The sequence below is a fragment of the Myxocyprinus asiaticus genome, chromosome 13 (assembly GCF_019703515.2).
Source record: "Myxocyprinus asiaticus isolate MX2 ecotype Aquarium Trade chromosome 13, UBuf_Myxa_2, whole genome shotgun sequence".
Classification (NCBI taxonomy): domain Eukaryota; kingdom Metazoa; phylum Chordata; class Actinopteri; order Cypriniformes; family Catostomidae; genus Myxocyprinus; species Myxocyprinus asiaticus.
In genome coordinates, this window is record NC_059356.1 from 45,224,839 (window position 1) to 45,243,684 (window position 18,846).

At 33.5% G+C, this 18,846-nt stretch overlaps 1 protein-coding gene across 2 annotated transcripts in view; it reads left to right on the forward strand.

The window, feature by feature from the left end:
• Positions 1–464: 464 nt before the first annotated feature.
• The window catches only part of LOC127450237 (tetratricopeptide repeat protein 39A), a 30,517-nt gene continuing 12,135 nt past the window's right edge, over positions 465–18,846 (forward strand). For both annotated transcript variants that reach the window (XM_051714174.1, XM_051714175.1), the window contains exons 1-8: positions 465–733; positions 2,018–2,122; positions 11,448–11,579; positions 13,073–13,131; positions 13,351–13,418; positions 15,945–16,009; positions 16,187–16,286; positions 16,397–16,462. In XM_051714174.1, coding sequence (XP_051570134.1) covers positions 699–733; positions 2,018–2,122; positions 11,448–11,579; positions 13,073–13,131; positions 13,351–13,418; positions 15,945–16,009; positions 16,187–16,286; positions 16,397–16,462 — 630 coding nt within the window. In that variant the 5' untranslated portion in view covers positions 465–698. The remainder of the gene's footprint in view (positions 734–2,017; positions 2,123–11,447; positions 11,580–13,072; positions 13,132–13,350; positions 13,419–15,944; positions 16,010–16,186; positions 16,287–16,396; positions 16,463–18,846) is intronic.

The window sequence follows — 18,846 nt, forward strand, 5'->3', positions numbered from 1 at the left end:
AGTTTCTTTGTGTTTTTGAATTGCACCTTTGAGCATGGGAAACATTCCTGTCAAATGTAATAATTTTGAAGGTTTGTAGGAAATTAAAGCATGGACGCAGCTAATTCAGAACAAGCTCTTCTTTGTGTTTTATTTTATTTTATTTTATTTAGAAGTGATCGTCACTTGATTGGTCTCTAGGGACGTTTATTGTTTAATTTAGTTCAATTTAATTTAATTTAATTTAATTTAATTTAATTTAATTTAATTTAATTTCTTAACTGGTCTATGGGGATGTTTATTCTTTTACTTCATGTGTTTATTTTATTTTATTTTATTTTATTTTATTCTGCCTCACCCCACCACTAGATGGTGCTACTAACTCCTGTCCCTGTGCAGTGGAGTCGTGTCATTAAACCTGCTGTGAGCTGCAAGGAGGAGTCAAGAACTGTGTGTTCTCACATCACACACCTACTTATGCCAAACGAGCATTTGATTGAACCGAATACTGATCTATATTCACTTCCAAGTTGAGCACTTGAGTATTAAAACATTACGAATCAATGCAGCATCTTCATGCACAGCAAGTGACAGTGAATTTCCTCTAAGATCTCTGGAGACCTGAAAGAAGCACTTATCAGGGAGTTTGAGCACTTCAAACAGGTGTTTGTGTGGCCACAGGGCCCAGAAGAGGAGAAAATTTGAAGACAAAATAAACCATGTCCAATGGGAAAGATGCAGCTCTTTCAGAAAAGTAAGTATGGACACTTTACTTCTGTACATTTCTATTTGAAATGAAACATGAATATTTAACAGTGCTGGACAAATGCTGAATCATTTCAAGTTTGTAATGCTTTGTGTTTCTTAAAGTCCACAAATAGCTGATTCAGTATTTTTGTATTCAGTTCAAGCAGTTTTTTTTTTCTCTCCCTATCAGATTTTCACAGCTCTTCCTTCCTTGTTTTGCAATAGAGTCTGGTTTGAGCTCAACAGCTCATGTTCTCAAATATAATGAAATACTATCCCTGAAAATAATGCTTTAGAGAACTCACTCACAATCATGTACAAGTGAACTCATTCAATATAGTTCTCATATTCATGTTCTTATGCAGAAATACTGGCTCTCCATGCCCAGTGTATGTACTCTGAGCAAACATTAAACATCTTGACTAGTGTGACAGTGTGTAAACCATATTCTGCAGTGCATGTGTGTATTTGTGTTTGAGTTATTGCATTTTGTGTGAAAGAAGAGTAGAGAAACATTTAATTGATTTGTAAAGTCATGTGTTTTATTTGTCCCAGTTGTTTTTGCGTCTCAGACAGTATACATTTGTATTAAAGCAAGTGTGTGTTTATTAGTAAGAAATCTCTCAACCGGAGAGCTGTATCTCTTGATTCGAGAACCTTGGTGTGTTTCCATGAATAGATATCTGCTCTTTCATTTAAATTAGCCTTTAAACAACAGGCTCAACCAGTTGACATTAATTAGTCCTGCTAAATATATCTTCAGTGGTCAGGCGCTGCAAAACTCTGCACCAAGTAGCATTTATAATTTATAAAGGGCACTGTTGACAGGTTTGAGTTTTTCTATAGAATGTATTTAGTGGCTTTGGTTGTACAAAAAGTATTTTTTCTTTTACAAAAAGTATTCAAAATCTATTCTTTCTTTTAGGGTTTGGGTTACAGTTAATCTATACTAGTGTCAGACATGTATATCAGCAAGTTTGAGATGATCAGTATCAGCCGGTAACTGTGGCCAATTTTGTCTTATGTCAGCTCCAACATCTAGTCTTGTCAATTGATAATCGTTCCAAACACATTTTCTGCTTTCAGACATTTTTAGTATTAAGTAAATGTTGTGTACAGTAAGTGCTCATTTCAGCATTTCTGTGTACATATCATTTGCTATCATGAAATTATAGGTATTATGTTGTCATCGGCTGTTGAAAAACAACAATAATCAAGTAAATAGAATTAACTTGTCTATGTTATGTGCCTATTTAGATAGCTGAGTAAATGTGTGCATGTGTGTGATCAGTTCCAGACAGATGTCCCTACAGGCCTGTCTTGAAGAATGCATGGATGCCTTGGACCTGTTCCTCAACAACAACTTTAATGAGAGTTTGGAAAAACTACGACCACGGTGAGGACATGTCTGACTTTCTTTCGAACTTTCTTTCAAACGTTTTCTTTCGAATTTTCTTTCTTTCGAACTTTCTAACTTTCTTTCGAACGTTTTCTTTCGAACGTTTCCTTTCGGACTTTCTTTCGAACGTTTTCTTTCGAACTTCCCTTCGGACTTTCTTTCGAAACGTTTTCTTTCTTTCTTTCGAACTTTCTTTCGAACGTTTTCTTTCAGACTTTCTTCCGGACATTTTCTTTCGGACTTTCTTTCGGACTCTTTCAAACGTTTTCTTTCGGACTTTCTTTCGGACTTTCTTTCTAACTCTTTCAAACGTTTTATTTCGGACTTTCTTTCTAACTTTCTTTCGAACTCTTTCAAACGTTTTCTTTCGAAATCTTTCAAAAGTTTTCTTTCAAACTCTTTCAAATGTTTTCTTTAGGACTTTCTTTCGAACTTTCAAACGTTTTCTTTCAAACGTTTTCTTTTGAACTTTCTTTCAAACGTTTTCTTTCGAACTTTCTTTCAAACGTTTTCTTTCGAACTTTCTTTCGAACTTTCTTTGAAATGTTTTCTTTCGAACTTTCTTTGAAACGTTTTCTTTCCAACTTTGAAATGTTTTCTTTCGAACTTTCTTTCAAACGTTTTCTTTCGAACTTTCTTTCAAACGTTTTCTTTCGAACTTTCTTTTGAACTTTCGAACTCTTTCAAACGATTTCTTTGAAACGTTTTCTTTAGGACTTTCTTTCGAACTTTTTTTGAAACGTTTTCTTTCAAACATTTTCTTTTGAACTTTCTTTCGAACTTTCAACCGTTTTCTTTCGAACTTTCTTTGAAACATTTTCTTTCGAACTTTCTTTCAAAGGTTTTCTTTCGAACTTTCTTTCAAACTCTTTCAAACGTTTTCTTTAGGACTTTCTTTCGAACTTTCAAACGTTTTCTTTCAAACGTTTTCTTTTGAACTTTCTTTCAAACGTTTTCTTTCGAACTTTCTTTCTTTCGAACTTTCGAACTCTTTCAAACGTTTTCTTTGAAACGTTTTCTTTAGGACTTTCTTTCGAAATTTCTTTGAAACGTTTTCTTAACGTTTTCTTTCGAACTCTTTCAAACGTTTTCTTTCAAACTTTCTTTCGAACTTTCTTTGAAACATTTTCTTTCGAACTTTCTTTCAATCGTTTTCTTTCGGACTTTCTTTTGAACTTTCTTTCAAACTCTTTCAAACGTTTTCTTTAGGACTTTCTTTCGAACTTTCTTTGAAACGTTTTCTTTCAAACGTTTTCTTTTGAACTTTCTTTGAAACGTTTTCTTTCGAACTTTCTTTCTTTTGAACTTTCGAACTCTTTCAAACGTTTTCTTTAGGACTTTCTTTCGAAATTTCTTTGAAACGTTTTCTTTGAAACGTTTTCTTTCGAACTTTCATCTTTCGAACTTTCTTTCGAACTCTTTCAAACGTTTTCTTTCAAACTTTCGAACTTTCTTGGAAACGCTTTCTTTCGAACTTTCTTTGAAACGTTTTCTTTCGAACTTTCTTTGAAACGTTTTCTTTAGGACTTTCTTTGAAACGTTTTCTTTAGGACTTTCTTTGAAACGTTTTCTTTAGGACTTTCTTTCGAACTTTCTTTGAAACGTTTTTTCGAACATTTCATCTTTCGGACTTTCTTTCGAACTCTTTCAAACGTTTTCTTTCAAACTTTCTTTCAAACTTTCTTTGAAACGTTTTCTTTCGAACTTTCTTTGAAATGCTTTCTTTCGAACTTTCTTTCAAACGTTTTCTTTCGAACTTTCTTTCAAACTTTCGAACTCTTTCAAACGTTTTCTTTGAAACGTTTTCTTTAGGACTTTCGAACTTTCTTTGAAATGCTTTCTTTCGAACTTTCTTTCAAACATTTTCTTTCGAACTTTCTTTCTTTCGAACTTTCTTTCAAACGTTTTCTTTCAAACTTTCGAACTTTCTTGGAAACGCTTTCTTTCGAACTTTCTTTGAAACGTTTTCTTTCGAACTTTCTTTGAAACGTTTTCTTTCGAACTTTTTTCAAACGTTTTCTTTAGGACTTTCGAACTTTCTTTCAGACGTTTTCTTTCGAACTTTCTTTCAGACGTTTTCTTTCGAACTTTCTTTCAGACGTTTTCTTTCGAACTTTCTTTCAGACGTTTTCTTTCGAACTTTCTTTCAGACGTTTTCTTTTGAACTTTCTTTCAAACGTTTTCTATCGAACTTTCTTTGAAACGTTTTCTATCGAACTTTCTTTGAAACGTTTTCTATCGAACTTTCTTTGAAATGTTTTCTTTCGAACTTTCTTTGAAACGTTTTCTTTCGAACATTTTCTTTCGAACTTTCTTTCTTTCGAACTTTCTTTCGAACTCTTTCAAACTTTCGAACTTTCTTGGAAACGTTGTCTTTCGAACTTTCTTTCAGACGTTTTCTTTCGAACTTTCTTTCAGACGTTTTCTTTCGAACTTTCTTTCAGACGTTTTCTTTCGAACTTTCTTTCAGACGTTTTCTTTCGAACATTTTCTTTCGAACTTTCTTTCTTTCGAACTTTCTTTCGAACTCTTTCAAACTTTCGAACTTTCTTTGAAACGTTTTCTTTCGAACTTTCTTTGAAACGTTTTCTTTCGAACTTTCTTTGAAACGTTTTCTTTAGGACTTTTTTCAAACGTTTTCTTTAGGACTTTTTTCAAACGTTTTCTTTAGGACTTTCGAACTTTCTTTCAAACTTTCGAACTTTCTTTGAAACGTTTTCTTTCGAACTTTCTTTCAAACGTTTTCTTTAGGACTTTCTTTCGAACTTTCTTTGAAATGTTTTCTTTCAAACGTTTTCTTTTGAACTTTCAAACATTTTCTTTCGAACTTTCTTTCAGACGTTTTCTTTCGAACTTTCTTTCGAACTTTCGAACTCTTTCAAATGTTTTCTTTGAAACGTTTTCTTTAGGACTTTCGAAATTTCTTTGAAACGTTTTCTTTTTGAACTTTCAAACATTTTCTTTCGAACTTTCTTTCGAACTCTTTCAAAAGTTTTCTTTAGGACTTTCTTTCGAACTTTCTTTGAAACGTTTTCTTTCGAACTTTTTTCAAACGTTTTCTTTAGGACTTTCGAACTTTCTTTGAAACGTTTTCTTTCGAACTTTCTTGGAAACGCTTTCTTTCGAACTTTCTTTGAAACGTTTTCTTTCGAACTTTCTTTGAAACGTTTTCTTTCGAACTTTCTTTGAAACGTTTTCTTTAGGACTTTCGAACTTTCTTTGAAACGTTTTCTTTCGAACTTTCTTTCAAACGTTTTCTTTAGGACTTTCTTTCGAACTTTCTTTGAAATGTTTTCTTTCAAACGTTTTCTTTCGAACTTTCTTTCTTTCGAACTTTCGAACTCTTTCAAATGTTTTCTTTGAAACGTTTTCTTTAGGACTTTCGAAATTTCTTTGAAACGTTTTCTTTTTGAACTTTCAAACATTTTCTTTCGAACTTTCTTTTGAACTCTTTCAAACGTTTTCTTTAGGACTTTCGAACTTTCTTTGAAATGTTTTCTTTCGAACTTTGAAACGTTTTCTTTCAAACGTTTTCTTTCGAACTTTCTTTCGAACTCTTTCAAACGTTTTCTTTCGGACTTTCTTTCGAACTTTCTTTCAAACGTTTTCTTTAGGACTTTCTTTCGAACTTTCTTTCAAACATTTTATTTCGAACTTTCTTTCAAACTCTTTCAAACGTTTTCTTTAGGACTTTCTTTCGAACTTTCTTTCAAACATTTTATTTCGAACTTTCGAACTCTTTCAAACGTTTTCTTTCGAACTTTCAAACGTTTTCTTTCGAACTTTCAAACGTTTTCTTTTGAACTTTCTTTCAAACATTTTCTTTTGAACTTTCTTTCAAACGTTTTCTTTTGAACTTTCTTTCGAAATTTCTTTCGAACTCTTTCAAACGTTTTCTTTCGGACTTTCTTTCAAACTCTTTCAAACGTTTTCTTTCGAACTTTCGAACTTTCTTTGAAACGTTTTCTTTCGAACTTTCTTTGAAACGTTTTTCTTTCGAACTTTCTTTGAAACGTTTTCTTTCGAACTTTCTTTGAAACGTTTTCTTTCAAACTTTCTTTCGAAATTTCTTTCGAACTCTTTCAAACGTTTTCTTTCGGACTTTCTTTCAAACTCTTTCAAACGTTTTCTTTCGGACTTTCTTTCAAACTCTTTCAAACGTTTTCTTTCAAACTTTCGAACTTTCTTGGAAACGCTTCCTTTCGAACTTTCTTTCGAACGTTTTCTTTCAAACTTTCAAACGTTTTCTTTCGAACTTTCAAACATTTTTATTCTAACTTTCAAACGTTTTCTTTCTAACTTTCTTTCGAACTCTTTCAAACGTTTTCTTTTGAACTTTCAAACGTTTTCTTTCTAACTTTCTTTCGAACTTTCTTTCGAACTCTTTCAAACGTTTTCTTTCGGACTTTCTTTCAAACTCTTTCAAACGTTTTCTTACAAACTTTCGAACTTTCTTTGAAACGTTTTCTTTCGAACTTTCTTTGAAATGTTTTCTTTCGAACTTTCTTTCGAACGTTTTCTTTTGAACTTTCAAACGTTTTCTTTCGAACTTTCTTTCTTTCGAACTTTCGAACTCTTTCAAACGTTTTCTTTAAAACTTTCGAACTTTCTTGGAAACGTTTTCTTTCGAACTTTCTTTGAAATGTTTTCTTTCGAACTTTCTTTGAAACGTTTTCTTTCGAACTTTTTTCAAACGTTTTCTTTAGGACTTTCTTTCGAACTTTCTTTCGAACTCTTTCAAACGTTTTCTTTCGAACTCTTTCAAACGTTTTCTTTCGGACTTTCTTTCAAACTCTTTCAAACGTTTTCTTACAAACTTTCGAACTTTCTTTGAAACGTTTTCTTTCGAACTTTCTTTGAAATGTTTTCTTTCGAACTTTCTTTCGAACGTTTTCTTTTGAACTTTCAAACGTTTTCTTTCGAACTTTCTTTCTTTCGAACTTTCGAACTCTTTCAAACGTTTTCTTTAAAACTTTCGAACTTTCTTGGAAACGTTTTCTTTCGAACTTTCTTTGAAATGTTTTCTTTCGAACTTTCTTTGAAACGTTTTCTTTCGAACTTTTTTCAAACGTTTTCTTTAGGACTTTCTTTCGAACTTTCTTTGAAACGTTTTCTTTCGAACTTTCTTTGAAACGTTTTCTTTCGAACTTTTTTCAAACGTTTTCTTTAGGACTTTCTTTCGAACTTTCTTTGAAACGTTTTCTTTCAAACGTTTTCTTTTGAACTTTCAAACGTTTTCTTTCGAACTTTCTTTCGAACTCTTTCAAACATTTTCTTTCGGACTTTCTTTCGAACTTTTTAAAACTCTTTCAAACGTTTTCTTTAGGACTTTCTTTCGAACTTTCTTTCAAATATTTTATTTCGAAATTTCTTTCGAACTCTTTCAAACGTTTTCTTTCGGATTTTCTTTCGAACTTTCAAATGTTTTCTTTCGAACTTTCAAACGTTTTCTTTCTAACTTTCTTTCGAACTCTTTCAAACCGTTTTCTTTCGGACTTTCGAACTTTCAAACTCTTTCGAACGTTTTCTTTAGGACTTTCGAACTTTCTTTGAAACGTTTTCTTTCAAACGTTTTCTTTTGAACTTTCAAACGTTTTCTTTTGAACTTTCAAACGTTTTCTTTCGAACTTTCTTTCAAACTTTCTTTCAAACTCTTTCAAATGTTTTCTTTCTAACTTTCTTTCGAACGTTTTCTTTCAAACTTTCAAAGATTTTCTTTCGAACTTTCTTTCAAACATTTTTATTCTAACTTTCAAACGTTTTCTTTCTAACTTTCTTTCAAACGTTTTTATTCTAACTTTCAAACATTTTCTTTCAAACTCTCTTTCAAAAGTTTTCTTTCTAAGTTTCTTTCGAACTCTATCAAACGTTTTCTTTCGAACTTTCTTTCAAACATTTTTATTCTAACTTTCAAACGTTTTCTTTCGAACTTTCTTTCAAACGTTTTTATTCTAACTTTCAACGTTTTCTTTCAAACATTTTCTTTCAAATTCTCTTTCAAAAGTTTTCTTTCTAAGTTTCTTTCAAACTCTATCAAACGTTTTCTTTCGAACGTTTTCTTTCTAACTTTCTTTTGAACTCTTTCAAATGTTTTCTTTCGAACTTTCTTTCAAACGTTTTTATTCTAACTTTCAAACGTTTTCTTTCAAACATTTTCTTTCAAATTCTCTTTCAAAAGTTTTCTTTAAGTTTCTTTCGAACTCTATCAAACGTTTTCTTTCGAACTTTCAAATGTTTTCTTTCGAACGTTTTCTTTCTAACTTTCTTTTGAACTCTTTCAAACGTTTTCTTTCTAACTTTCAAACATTTTCTTTCGAACTTTCGAACTTTCAAACATTTTTATTCTAACTTTCAAATGTTTTCTTTCTAACTTTCTTTCAAACATTTTTATTCTAACTTTCAAAGGTTTTCTTTCGAACTTTCTTTCAAACGTTTTTATTCTAACTTTCAAACGTTTTTATTCTAACTTTCAAACGTTTTCTTTCAAATTCTCTTTCAAAAGTTTTCTTTAAGTTTCTTTCGAACTCTATCAAACGTTTTCTTTCGAACTTTCAAATGTTTTCTTTCGAACGTTTTCTTTCTAACTTTCTTTTGAACTCTTTCAAACGTTTTCTAACTTTCTTTTGAACGTTTTCTTTCAAACTTTCAAACATTTTCTTTCGAACTTTCGAACTTTCTTTCAAACGTTTTTATTCTAACTTTCAAACGTTTTCTTTCAAACATTTTCTTTCAAATTCTCTTTCAAAAGTTTTCTTTAAGTTTCTTTCGAACTCTATCAAACGTTTTCTTTCGAACTTTCAAATGTTTTCTTTCGAACGTTTTCTTTCTAACTTTCTTTTGAACTCTTTCAAACGTTTTCTTTCTAACTTTCTTTCGAACGTTTTCTTTCAAACATTTTCTTTCGAACTTTCGAACTTTCTTTCAAACATTTTTATTCTAACTTTCAAATGTTTTCTTTCTAACTTTCTTTCAAACATTTTTATTCTAACTTTCAAAGGTTTTCTTTCGAACTTTCTTTCAAACGTTTTTATTCTAACTTTCAAATGTTTTTATTCTAACTTTCAAACGTTTTCTTTCAAATTCTCTTTCAAAAGTTTTCTTTAAGTTTCTTTCGAACTCTATCAAACGTTTTCTTTCGAACTTTCAAATGTTTTCTTTCGAACGTTTTCTTTCTAACTTTCTTTTGAACTCTTTCAAACGTTTTCTTTCTAACTTTCTTTTGAACATTTTCTTTCAAACTTTCAAACATTTTCTTTCGAACTTTCGAACTTTCTTTCAAACATTTTTATTCTAACTTTCAAACGTTTTCTTTCTAACTTTATTTCAAACGTTTTTATTCTAACTTTCAAACATTTTCTTTCAAACTCTCTTTCAAAAGTTTTCTTTCTAAGTTTCTTTCGAACTCTATCAAACGTTTTCTTTCGAACTTTCAAACGTTTTCTTTCGAACTTTCTTTCAAACATTTTTATTCTAACTTTCAAACGTTTTCTTTCAAACATTTTCTTTCAAATTCTCTTTCAAAAGTTTTCTTTCTAAGTTTCTTTCAAACTCTATCAAACATTTTCTTTCGAACTTTCAAACGTTTTCTTTCGAACGTTTTCTTTCTAACTTTCTTTTGAACTCTTTCAAATGTTTTCTTTCTAACTTTCTTTCGAACGTTTTCTTTCGAACTTTCTTTCAAACATTTTAATTCTAACTTTCAAACGTTTTCTTTTGAACGTTTTCTTTCTAACTTTCTTTTGAACTCTTTCAAACGTTTTCTTTCTAACTTTCTTTTGAACTCTTTCAAACGTTTTCTTTCAAACTTTCAAATGTTTTCTTTCGAACTTTCTTTCAAACGTTTTCTTTCGAACTTTCTTTCAAACATTTTTATTCTAACTTTCAAACGTTTTCTTTCGAAATTTCTTTCAAACATTTTCTTTCAAACTTTCTTTCAAAAGTTTTCTTTCTAAGTTTATTTCTTTCGAACTCTATCAAACATTTTCTTTCGAAAATCCAGGGCATGCTGAATGACTCCAGCCAGGTCTCCTAAGCAACCAAATTGGCCTGGTTGCTAGGGAGGGTAGAGTCACATGGGGTAACCTCCTCATGGTCATGATTAGGGATTCTCACTCTCAGTGGGGTGTGTGGTAAGTTGTGCGTGGATTGCGGAGATTAGCATGAGCCTCCACATGCTGTGAGTCTCTGCGGTGTCATGCACAGCGAGCCACGTGATAAGATGTGCGGGTTGACTGTCTCAGAAGTGGAGGCAACTAAGACTTGTCCTCCACCACCTGGATTGAGGTGAGTAACCGTGCCACCACGGGGACCTACTAAGTAGTGGGAATTGGGCATTCCAAATTGGGGAAAAGGGGATAAAAAACACTTTAAAACATTTTCTTTTCTTTCTTTCAATTTCCTTTTGAACTTTATTTCAGTCTTTTCTTCCTTTCATAGTTTCTTTTGTAGTTTCTTTCGAACTTTCTTTCTTCCCAGCTTTCTTTTGAATTTCTGTCTTTGGAACTTTCTTTCTTTCTGTTATTCTCAGGCTTTTCCCAACCCCTGAATGTCTTGTAGTATTTGTGAGTCATTTTAATAGCAGGTGAAGTGTTGATTAAAGGAGTGGTACTTCCAAAGCTTATGTTGCAATAATTTTTTATCATGTTGTAATTTTTTTTCTTTTGCTGCTGTAAAATGTGTAAATGTGAAATAGTTTTTCAGTACCAAATGTCCTGCTTGGTAGCCTGTTTACTTCCTATGTCGTTGCGCCAGGCATGCTCTATTCTCCAGGATGCAAGGTGTTTACTTAAAGCTCACACCCTCGTGCCTGACAATAGTCCTGCACACAGACAGATCTCACTAATGTATAGCTCAGAGAGTGACTAAACATACACTGGGAAGAAAACCAGATGCTTAAGAGGCCCCAACCCTCCTCTTTATATACTCTCCACACAGGAAGTGCATAATGCTTGGGTTCAGGCTTGAAAACCTTTTTATTAGAGTACTTGGGCAGTATTCTGCTGGTGAATTGTAAATACTGTGTCTCTGTAATGTTATCAAAGCATTACTCTGTTTGTTTGAAGATCCCAACCAGCCTGATGCAGCAACATTCGCTCAACCAATAGAATGCAAAATGTGTTCAAAATTGTGTTGTCCACGTGTGAAGCATGTCCTAATTGCTAGGCCACGGCGCCAACATAAAATTTCTTTCTATGCCAGAAACATACTTTACACAAGTATTCAGACACAGACTTGAATGCTTGAAAATTTCACTTTATTCTGCTTTTGTTACAGTATTATTTCATGGTGTGTGTTTAAAAGCATACATGTTGATGTATTCTAGGTCTAAGGAAAGCATGTATCATGCTCTGATCTATGCCACAGTATTAGAGATGCAAGCCATGATGACCTTCCAACACGATGACATAGTGCATGCTGGGAACACGATGAAGAATGCTCAGGAGGTGTGCCAGAGGTATTGAGAGATCACAACATACAACATGCATGATGTGTTTCATTTGTGTCATGAAGAAGCCTTTTTTTGTGACCTTAAACCTTTAGGCAAATGGGGTTATTTCCATGTCAGCTAACAGAAAATTGCCTGTGTTTGCATAGAGATCTGCAGTAACTATATGAGTTGAAAAGACAGAGAGCTGGTCATATCTAATGAGAAACAGTTAATCAGTAGTTAGTTTTACTGACCTTACATAATGCTAAGTGGACTGGAATAGATGCATATATGTCTATGCATGTTACACGATTCTTTACCCATGTTATGATATTGCACTTATCCAGATGACTGTGTGTGTGGTTTCACCATAGCAACAGTTACACCTGAATTCACTTTCGGTTTGCTGAAGGAACAGTGAGTTAGGTTTAGTTTGACAATGATAGAATAAACAGAATCATCATTAGAGAAATCCCTTTATATATATATATATATATGCTGTGATCTCCTAAAGTCCTCCAGATATCCTTCACCTAGGAAGAAGTGATGCAAGTTTGTACTTAAGTGTGTTTAAGCCTTATCTGTCTTGGGACACAGTGAGAAACACCCTGTAAGCACACATAAATCTCCAAGATTTCATCTGAAAACATATATTTTATCTGCTCAATGTCGTTTTATAATTCTAAAAGGAAGCATTTTAGAACATGTGTATACTGAAGTGCAGCCGCTGGGTTCTGGAAGTAAAAATTCAATTTTATTTTCTCCATAGACTAATTAATTGATTATTAATGATACCTTAATAACCTTTTAAGACAGACTATGGGCTCTGAGGTTGTCAATCGATAGCATATGCTTCTGCTAAAGTCATATTTCTCGTTATTTCAACTTCAAAATTATTTCAAAATTCATGTTTAAGCAGAATTCTTTGTGAAGAACTACACTACCTATGATGCTGAAGAGAAAAGATACACCCATTAGAGAATCACTGTGAACAAAGCACATGAAAAGAGCTATGCAGCGACTGCCCACCGCCATTACGCACTGCTAATGATGCATTGGAGTCGTTCTCCCTACACTCTCAAAGTACCTATATATTTGTATGTATTTTAATATTTTGCAATATAATTGAATGATATTGTTTCTGTACTTATAATCACCAACTTGAAATCAATAGTTTTATATTTTTCCATAATTTTTAACACGATTTCGTCATTTTCAATGCTTTATGGGATTGTAGTTCATTACCCCATTAATTAAGTTGCTTAGTCTCGTACCTTTGTCTTTTTGTCTGATTTATTCTCCCTCAAATGTGCTAATTGTATCAGCCTGGTAAACAACAAAAAAACAACAAATAAACACAGGACCAGTCCAGGAGTGATGCACACCAGCTGCATTGGCAATTTTAACCAGCTCTTGCCATTTTTGTATTATACATCAGACGGTGAACCAAATGTCGGCAGTATGTGGACATACCTTCTCAGGTTGAGAACGTTTCTTCAGTTATTATTGCTCTTTTTCAGATTCCGTAAGAAGTCTGGTGGTCTCGGGAGCCGAGGAGCAAATGATGATCTCTCTGAAGGTGAGATTTTTTGATTATTCCTTTGCAGCCCAGCATTTAAAAAAAAAAAAAAAGAAAAGAAAAATTGTCTTATGTATTGATGAACATAGTAAATAATAGGCAGTGCAGCATCATGAACAGTTTACATTTTGTGTAGCGTGTCTCAGTTAATAGCTATTTTGCGATGAAATGTTTTAGAAACACTTTCAACCAAATGTCTTTTTGTTTAATGTGTTACAGAGCAGCTCCATGCTGAAGTGTGTTACGCAGAGTGTTTACTACACAGAGCTGCTCTTACGTTCTTACAGGTTTGACTCACATTTCCAGACCAAAGTCTATAACGCACTCACACACACAACCTCAGAAGGTTAATTTAAATTTGTGCATTTTGGTGTGTTTATGACATAGTCTGATGAAGAGGTAGAGTGATATATCGGTTTTACCAAGTAATCGGTGTCGATAGTTGCTTTTTGGAGCTATCAGTTATCAGCAGCAATCTATGCCAATAGTTGCCCCCGGGGCAGGCGCTGGAGGATTCTACAGTGTAACCGCAGACTTTAGGGGTGCAATAAAAACCATCACTAGCTGGGTTTCATCCTTGTATTTTTATGCACATTTTGGGATATCGAACTGCTTGATGGAAACACCAAGAAGTGAATAAAATCTCCAAAACAGCACCAACCCGCATATGATATTCTTCTCACCACAGTTGTACAGAGTGGTTATCAGAGTTACCGTAGACTTTGTCAGTTTGAACCAGTCTGGCCATTCTCTGTTGACCTCACTCATCAACAAGGTGTTTCCATCCACAGAACTGCCGCTCACTGGATGTTTTTGCACCATTCTGAGTAAATTCTAGAGACTGTTGTGTGTGATAATCCCAGGAGATCAACAGTTACAGAAATACTCAAACCAGCCCATCTGGCACCAACAATCATCCATGCGATTATCTAATCAGCCAATTGTGTGGCAACAGTGCAGTGCATAAAATCAAGCAGATACGGGTCAGGAGCTTCAGTTAATGTTCACGTCAGCCATCAGAATGTGGAAATGTGATCTCTGTGATTTGGACCGTGGGATGATTGTTGGTGCCAGATGGGCTGGTTTGAGTATTTCTGTAACTGCTGATCTCCTGGGATTTTCACGCACAGTCTCTAGAATTTACTCAGAATGGTGCCAAAAACAAAAAACATCCAGTGAGTGGCAGTTCTGCCTTGTTGATGAGAGAGGTCAACAGAGAATGGCCAGACTGGTTCGAACTGACAACGTCTATGGTAACTCAGATAACCGCTCTGTACAACTGTGGTGAGAAGAACATAATCTCAGAATGCTATTCTGAGATGCGGGTTGGTGCTGTTTTGGCTGCATGAGGGGGACCTAGACAATATTAGGCAGGTGGTTTTAATGTTGTGGCTGATCGGTTTATGCTCTCCTGAGGTGGATAAATGTTTAATTCGATAAGAAATGCGCATAAACTATAATGGAAACACATTTACAGAATATGCAAGATGTCTTGAAAATCCAATGCCTGCATAGAGTTTGCAGAGCAAATAAGTTGAATACAATCTTGAACTGTGTCAAAGCAAGTTTACTGACACTTTTGAAAAATATCTTGGGGATCCGCACAGCAAAGACATAAAGATGGAGGAACGCACACATTTAGTACTCCCAGAAATGTGTGATACACTGTCGCTCCTAGACATATTACAAGTTTTTTTACTATGTTTTTTTTCTGTGTGCTCTAAACCACAAATATTTTATTAATAAAAGAATCACAATAGCTACAATTTTTCCGGAAGTGTCGATTTTGTTCTTTTAAACACATGGGGTGAAATCTTGGCTTTATTCGAACATTGTTTTTGCGATATTATGTTTTTTTTTTTTTTCTTGTTTTTTTTGGATAAATTAAATTGGCAACTTGGATGGAAACATAGCAACTGACACCCCTTCGGGGATTTGCTGTATCTAAAACTTTCATCATTGACAATACTCATATATTTTCTGTCCTTCAATGCATATTTTGTTATTTAAAATTTGATAATCAAGCATGCAAAGAAAAATGTGACTATATGGAATCGTGCTCCATCAGCACATACATTGTGTCTTCAACTTCATATCTTGTGAATAATAATAAACTTTACTCCTCATTAAACCTCATCTGGCGAATATATAGGCTATAAAAAGCTTAATTTGGTAAATACTTGTATATAGAACATTGTAACAGAGCACTGTCATTTCAAAATAAGAGTGCCTGGTGTATTTTGGGCTTGTTTATAGTTAAAACTCCCACGTTATGCAGTAAATCTTTTCCTTTTTTTCTGGTTATTATTGGGATTTTGGTTGAACAATACATTTCTTTTGGGATTTTTTATTTTTTATTTATTTTTTCATTTTGGGCTTTTTGGATCATTCTCTAAATCTAAATTGAAAGCTATCATCTGATTAATAGGTTATCTGCCTTTTCCACCACTTCAGTTATCAGTCGACCTCTAGTCTAATGTATGTAAGACATGGGTTGGCTTTTCACACTATGCTTAACTAATGTGCTTGCTAAAGTTTTTATTAAAACCCCTAACAGTATTAAACCACTGCACTATGGACATGAAAGATACCTCAAATCATGTGGCATGTTTAGGAGAGGAGATGTTATTTTCGTGTGATTTACAGACTTACAATTGTCAGACGATTAAAAAGATGTCATGGACTAAGCCTGAGCCACATCTAGAGACCAGTACTTGAGCTAGCGTAGTGCCGTGATATTCCATGGCAAGCACCATTCCGATTTTATTCAGAAAATGTTTAAAATTGTGTTTGTTCTGTTTGTTTGTTGACAGGATGAGAATATGGTGAGTTTTATCAAAGGGGGAATCAAAGTTCGAAACAGTTATCTTATTTACAAGTAAGTCTGTAGAAATAGAAGAATTTCAAGGAAGTAAATGAATTCTGTCTTTTCATTGTGTGTAAATGAACAATGCATTCATCCTAAGATATCCATTTGTGTTACCAATATCTTGCCCTAGTATTGAACTGTTCAGCCAGTATATCTGCTGTGAATGACATCATAATTCTCATGCAGGGAGCTGCACAACCTCATCCAATCAGATTCCTCTTTCAAAGGACCAAACCACAGGCATCTAGAGGGGGGAGTCTCTTTTGGAATTGGGGCTTTTAACTTGGTATGTTCCACTCATGCGCCACAACATTGCATCTATATGACAAATATATAAATAAATAAACTCATTTCTTCAGAATGTCAATCATTGTTTTTATTTACTGTGTCACGCAGACTCTTTCACTGTTTCCTGCCCGGATACTCAAGTTGCTGGAGTTTGCAGGCTTTTCTGGAGATAAGGTATTGAACTTTTCAGATGTCCAAAATTTAAATTTGACATATGACAAAATTAAACATTTTATGAAACACAAAAAATAAAAAAAATAAAACAATAATCTATAATAATTAATTTTATTAAAAGTTAAAAAATAAGAAATAGAGGTTTTATTTTTAAAGTAATTAAAATTTCTAAAAATATTAAAAAAGAATAAATAAAGATGTATATTGACATTTTACTATTTAAAAACTACTATTCAAAATCATTTTAAACCAGTTTTAAGATACATATCTGTTTTTTTGTTTTTTTTAAATATTGTTTAATTTTTTTATTTAACTTTGAATTTAAATTTAAAGGTGCACTCAGAATTTTTCCCCCTCATTTAAAAGTTTTACTTCTAAGGAAATGGTTTGTAAATTTGAAAAATGTATAAAATCATGAGCACTCACATGGGATGAAGTCTCCAGTCATATTAGTAACCTAATAAAAGCTGTTTTATTCTACATGTTGAGGGTCCCCTCATGGGGGCAGTCATGTTAGAATCACATGACCAGCTGAATACTACTCGCTTAATCTCAGTAACTGCCCAGTTATTGGACATTTCACTCAAGGAATAAATGAATTCTGGCTGAATATGAATTTCTACAGTGGCAACAGTAACTGCATTTGAATGATGCAGCATCCAGGCCACTAGGTGTCAGTGCAATCCAAGACGACCTATTAAAAATAATTGTGTGCACTTTAAAGTTGCTTCAGAATGTATTTTTTTTTTATAAGAATTGAGCCTTTTATTAAAAGTAATGTTTTTGCATATTGACGTGTACATTCACATTTATATTTTTTATTTTCTCCCCTTTTCCTCCCCAATTTGGAATGCCCAATTCCCAATGCGCTCTAAGTCCTCGTGGTGGTTTAGTGACTTGCCTCAATCCGGGTGGCAAAGGACGAATCTCAGTTACCTCCGCGTCTGAGACCGTCAATCCGCACATCTTATCACGTAGCTTGAGCGCGTTAGCTGCAGAGACGTAGCGCAGGTTGAGGCTCATGCTATTCTCCGCGGCATCCATGCTCAACTCACCACACGCCCCACCGAGAGCGAGAACCACATTATAGCGACCACGAGGAGGTTAACCCAACATGACTCTACCCACCCTAGCAACCGGGCCAATTGCTTGCTTAGGAGACCTGACTGGAGTCACTCAGCACGCCCTGGATTCTAACTCGTGACTCCAGGTGTGGTAGTCAGCGTCTTTACTTGCTGAGCTACCCAGGCCCCTTTTTTTTCATGATCATTTTATTTATTTTTTGAATTAAATGTAACTAAGTACACTAAGTAATTAAAATGTAAAATTTTAGAAATTATTTTTAATAGAAATATGTATATTTGTGTGTTTTTATTATATATATATATATATATATACATACACACACACTCTCTCACACACACACACACACACACTACCGGTCAAAAATTTTGAAACACTTGCCTGAAATGTTTCTCATGATCTTAAAAATCTTTTGATCTGAAGGCGTATGCTTAAATGTTTGAAATTAGTTTTGTAGACAAAAATATAATTATGCCACCATATTAATTTATTTCATTATAAAACTAAAATTTAATAATAAAAAAAAAGTTTTTGAAATTGATGACTTGGACCAAATAATAAAGAAAAGCAGCCAATAAGTGCCCAACATTGATGGGAACTCCTTCGATACTGTTTAAAAAGCATCCCAGGGTGATACCTCAAGAAGTTGGTTGAGAAAATGTCAAGAGTACATGTCTGCAAATTCTAGGCAAAGGGTGACTACTTTAAAGATGCTAAAATATAACACAGTTTTGATTTATTTTGGATTTTGTTTAGTCACAACATAATTCCCATAGTTTCATTTATATTATTCCATAGTTTTGATGACTTTAGTATTATCCTTAAATGTGAAAAAATTATAATAAAGAATGAGTAAATGTTTCAAAACTTTTGACTGGTAGTGTGTGTGTGTGTGTGTGTGTGTGTGTGTGTATATATATATATATATATATACAGTTGTGCTCAAAAGTCTGTATACCCTTGGAGAATTGGTAATATATGTACCATTTTTAAAGAAAACATGAGTGAGCAGGCAAAACGCATTTCTTTTATTTCTTATGGGATTCATATTTAACTGTAGGTTATAACAGAATGGCACAATCATAAAACAAAACATGGCAACAAAGAAAAAAATTAAATGACCCCTGTTCAAAAGTCTTCATACCCTTAGTTCTTAATACTGTGTATTGCCCCCTTTAGCATCAATGACAGCATGCAGTCTTTTGTAATAGTTCTCTATGAGGCCCCAAATTCTTGCAGGTGGTATAGCTGCCCATTCGTCTTGGCAAAATGCCTCCAGGTCACGCAAAGTCTTTGGTAGT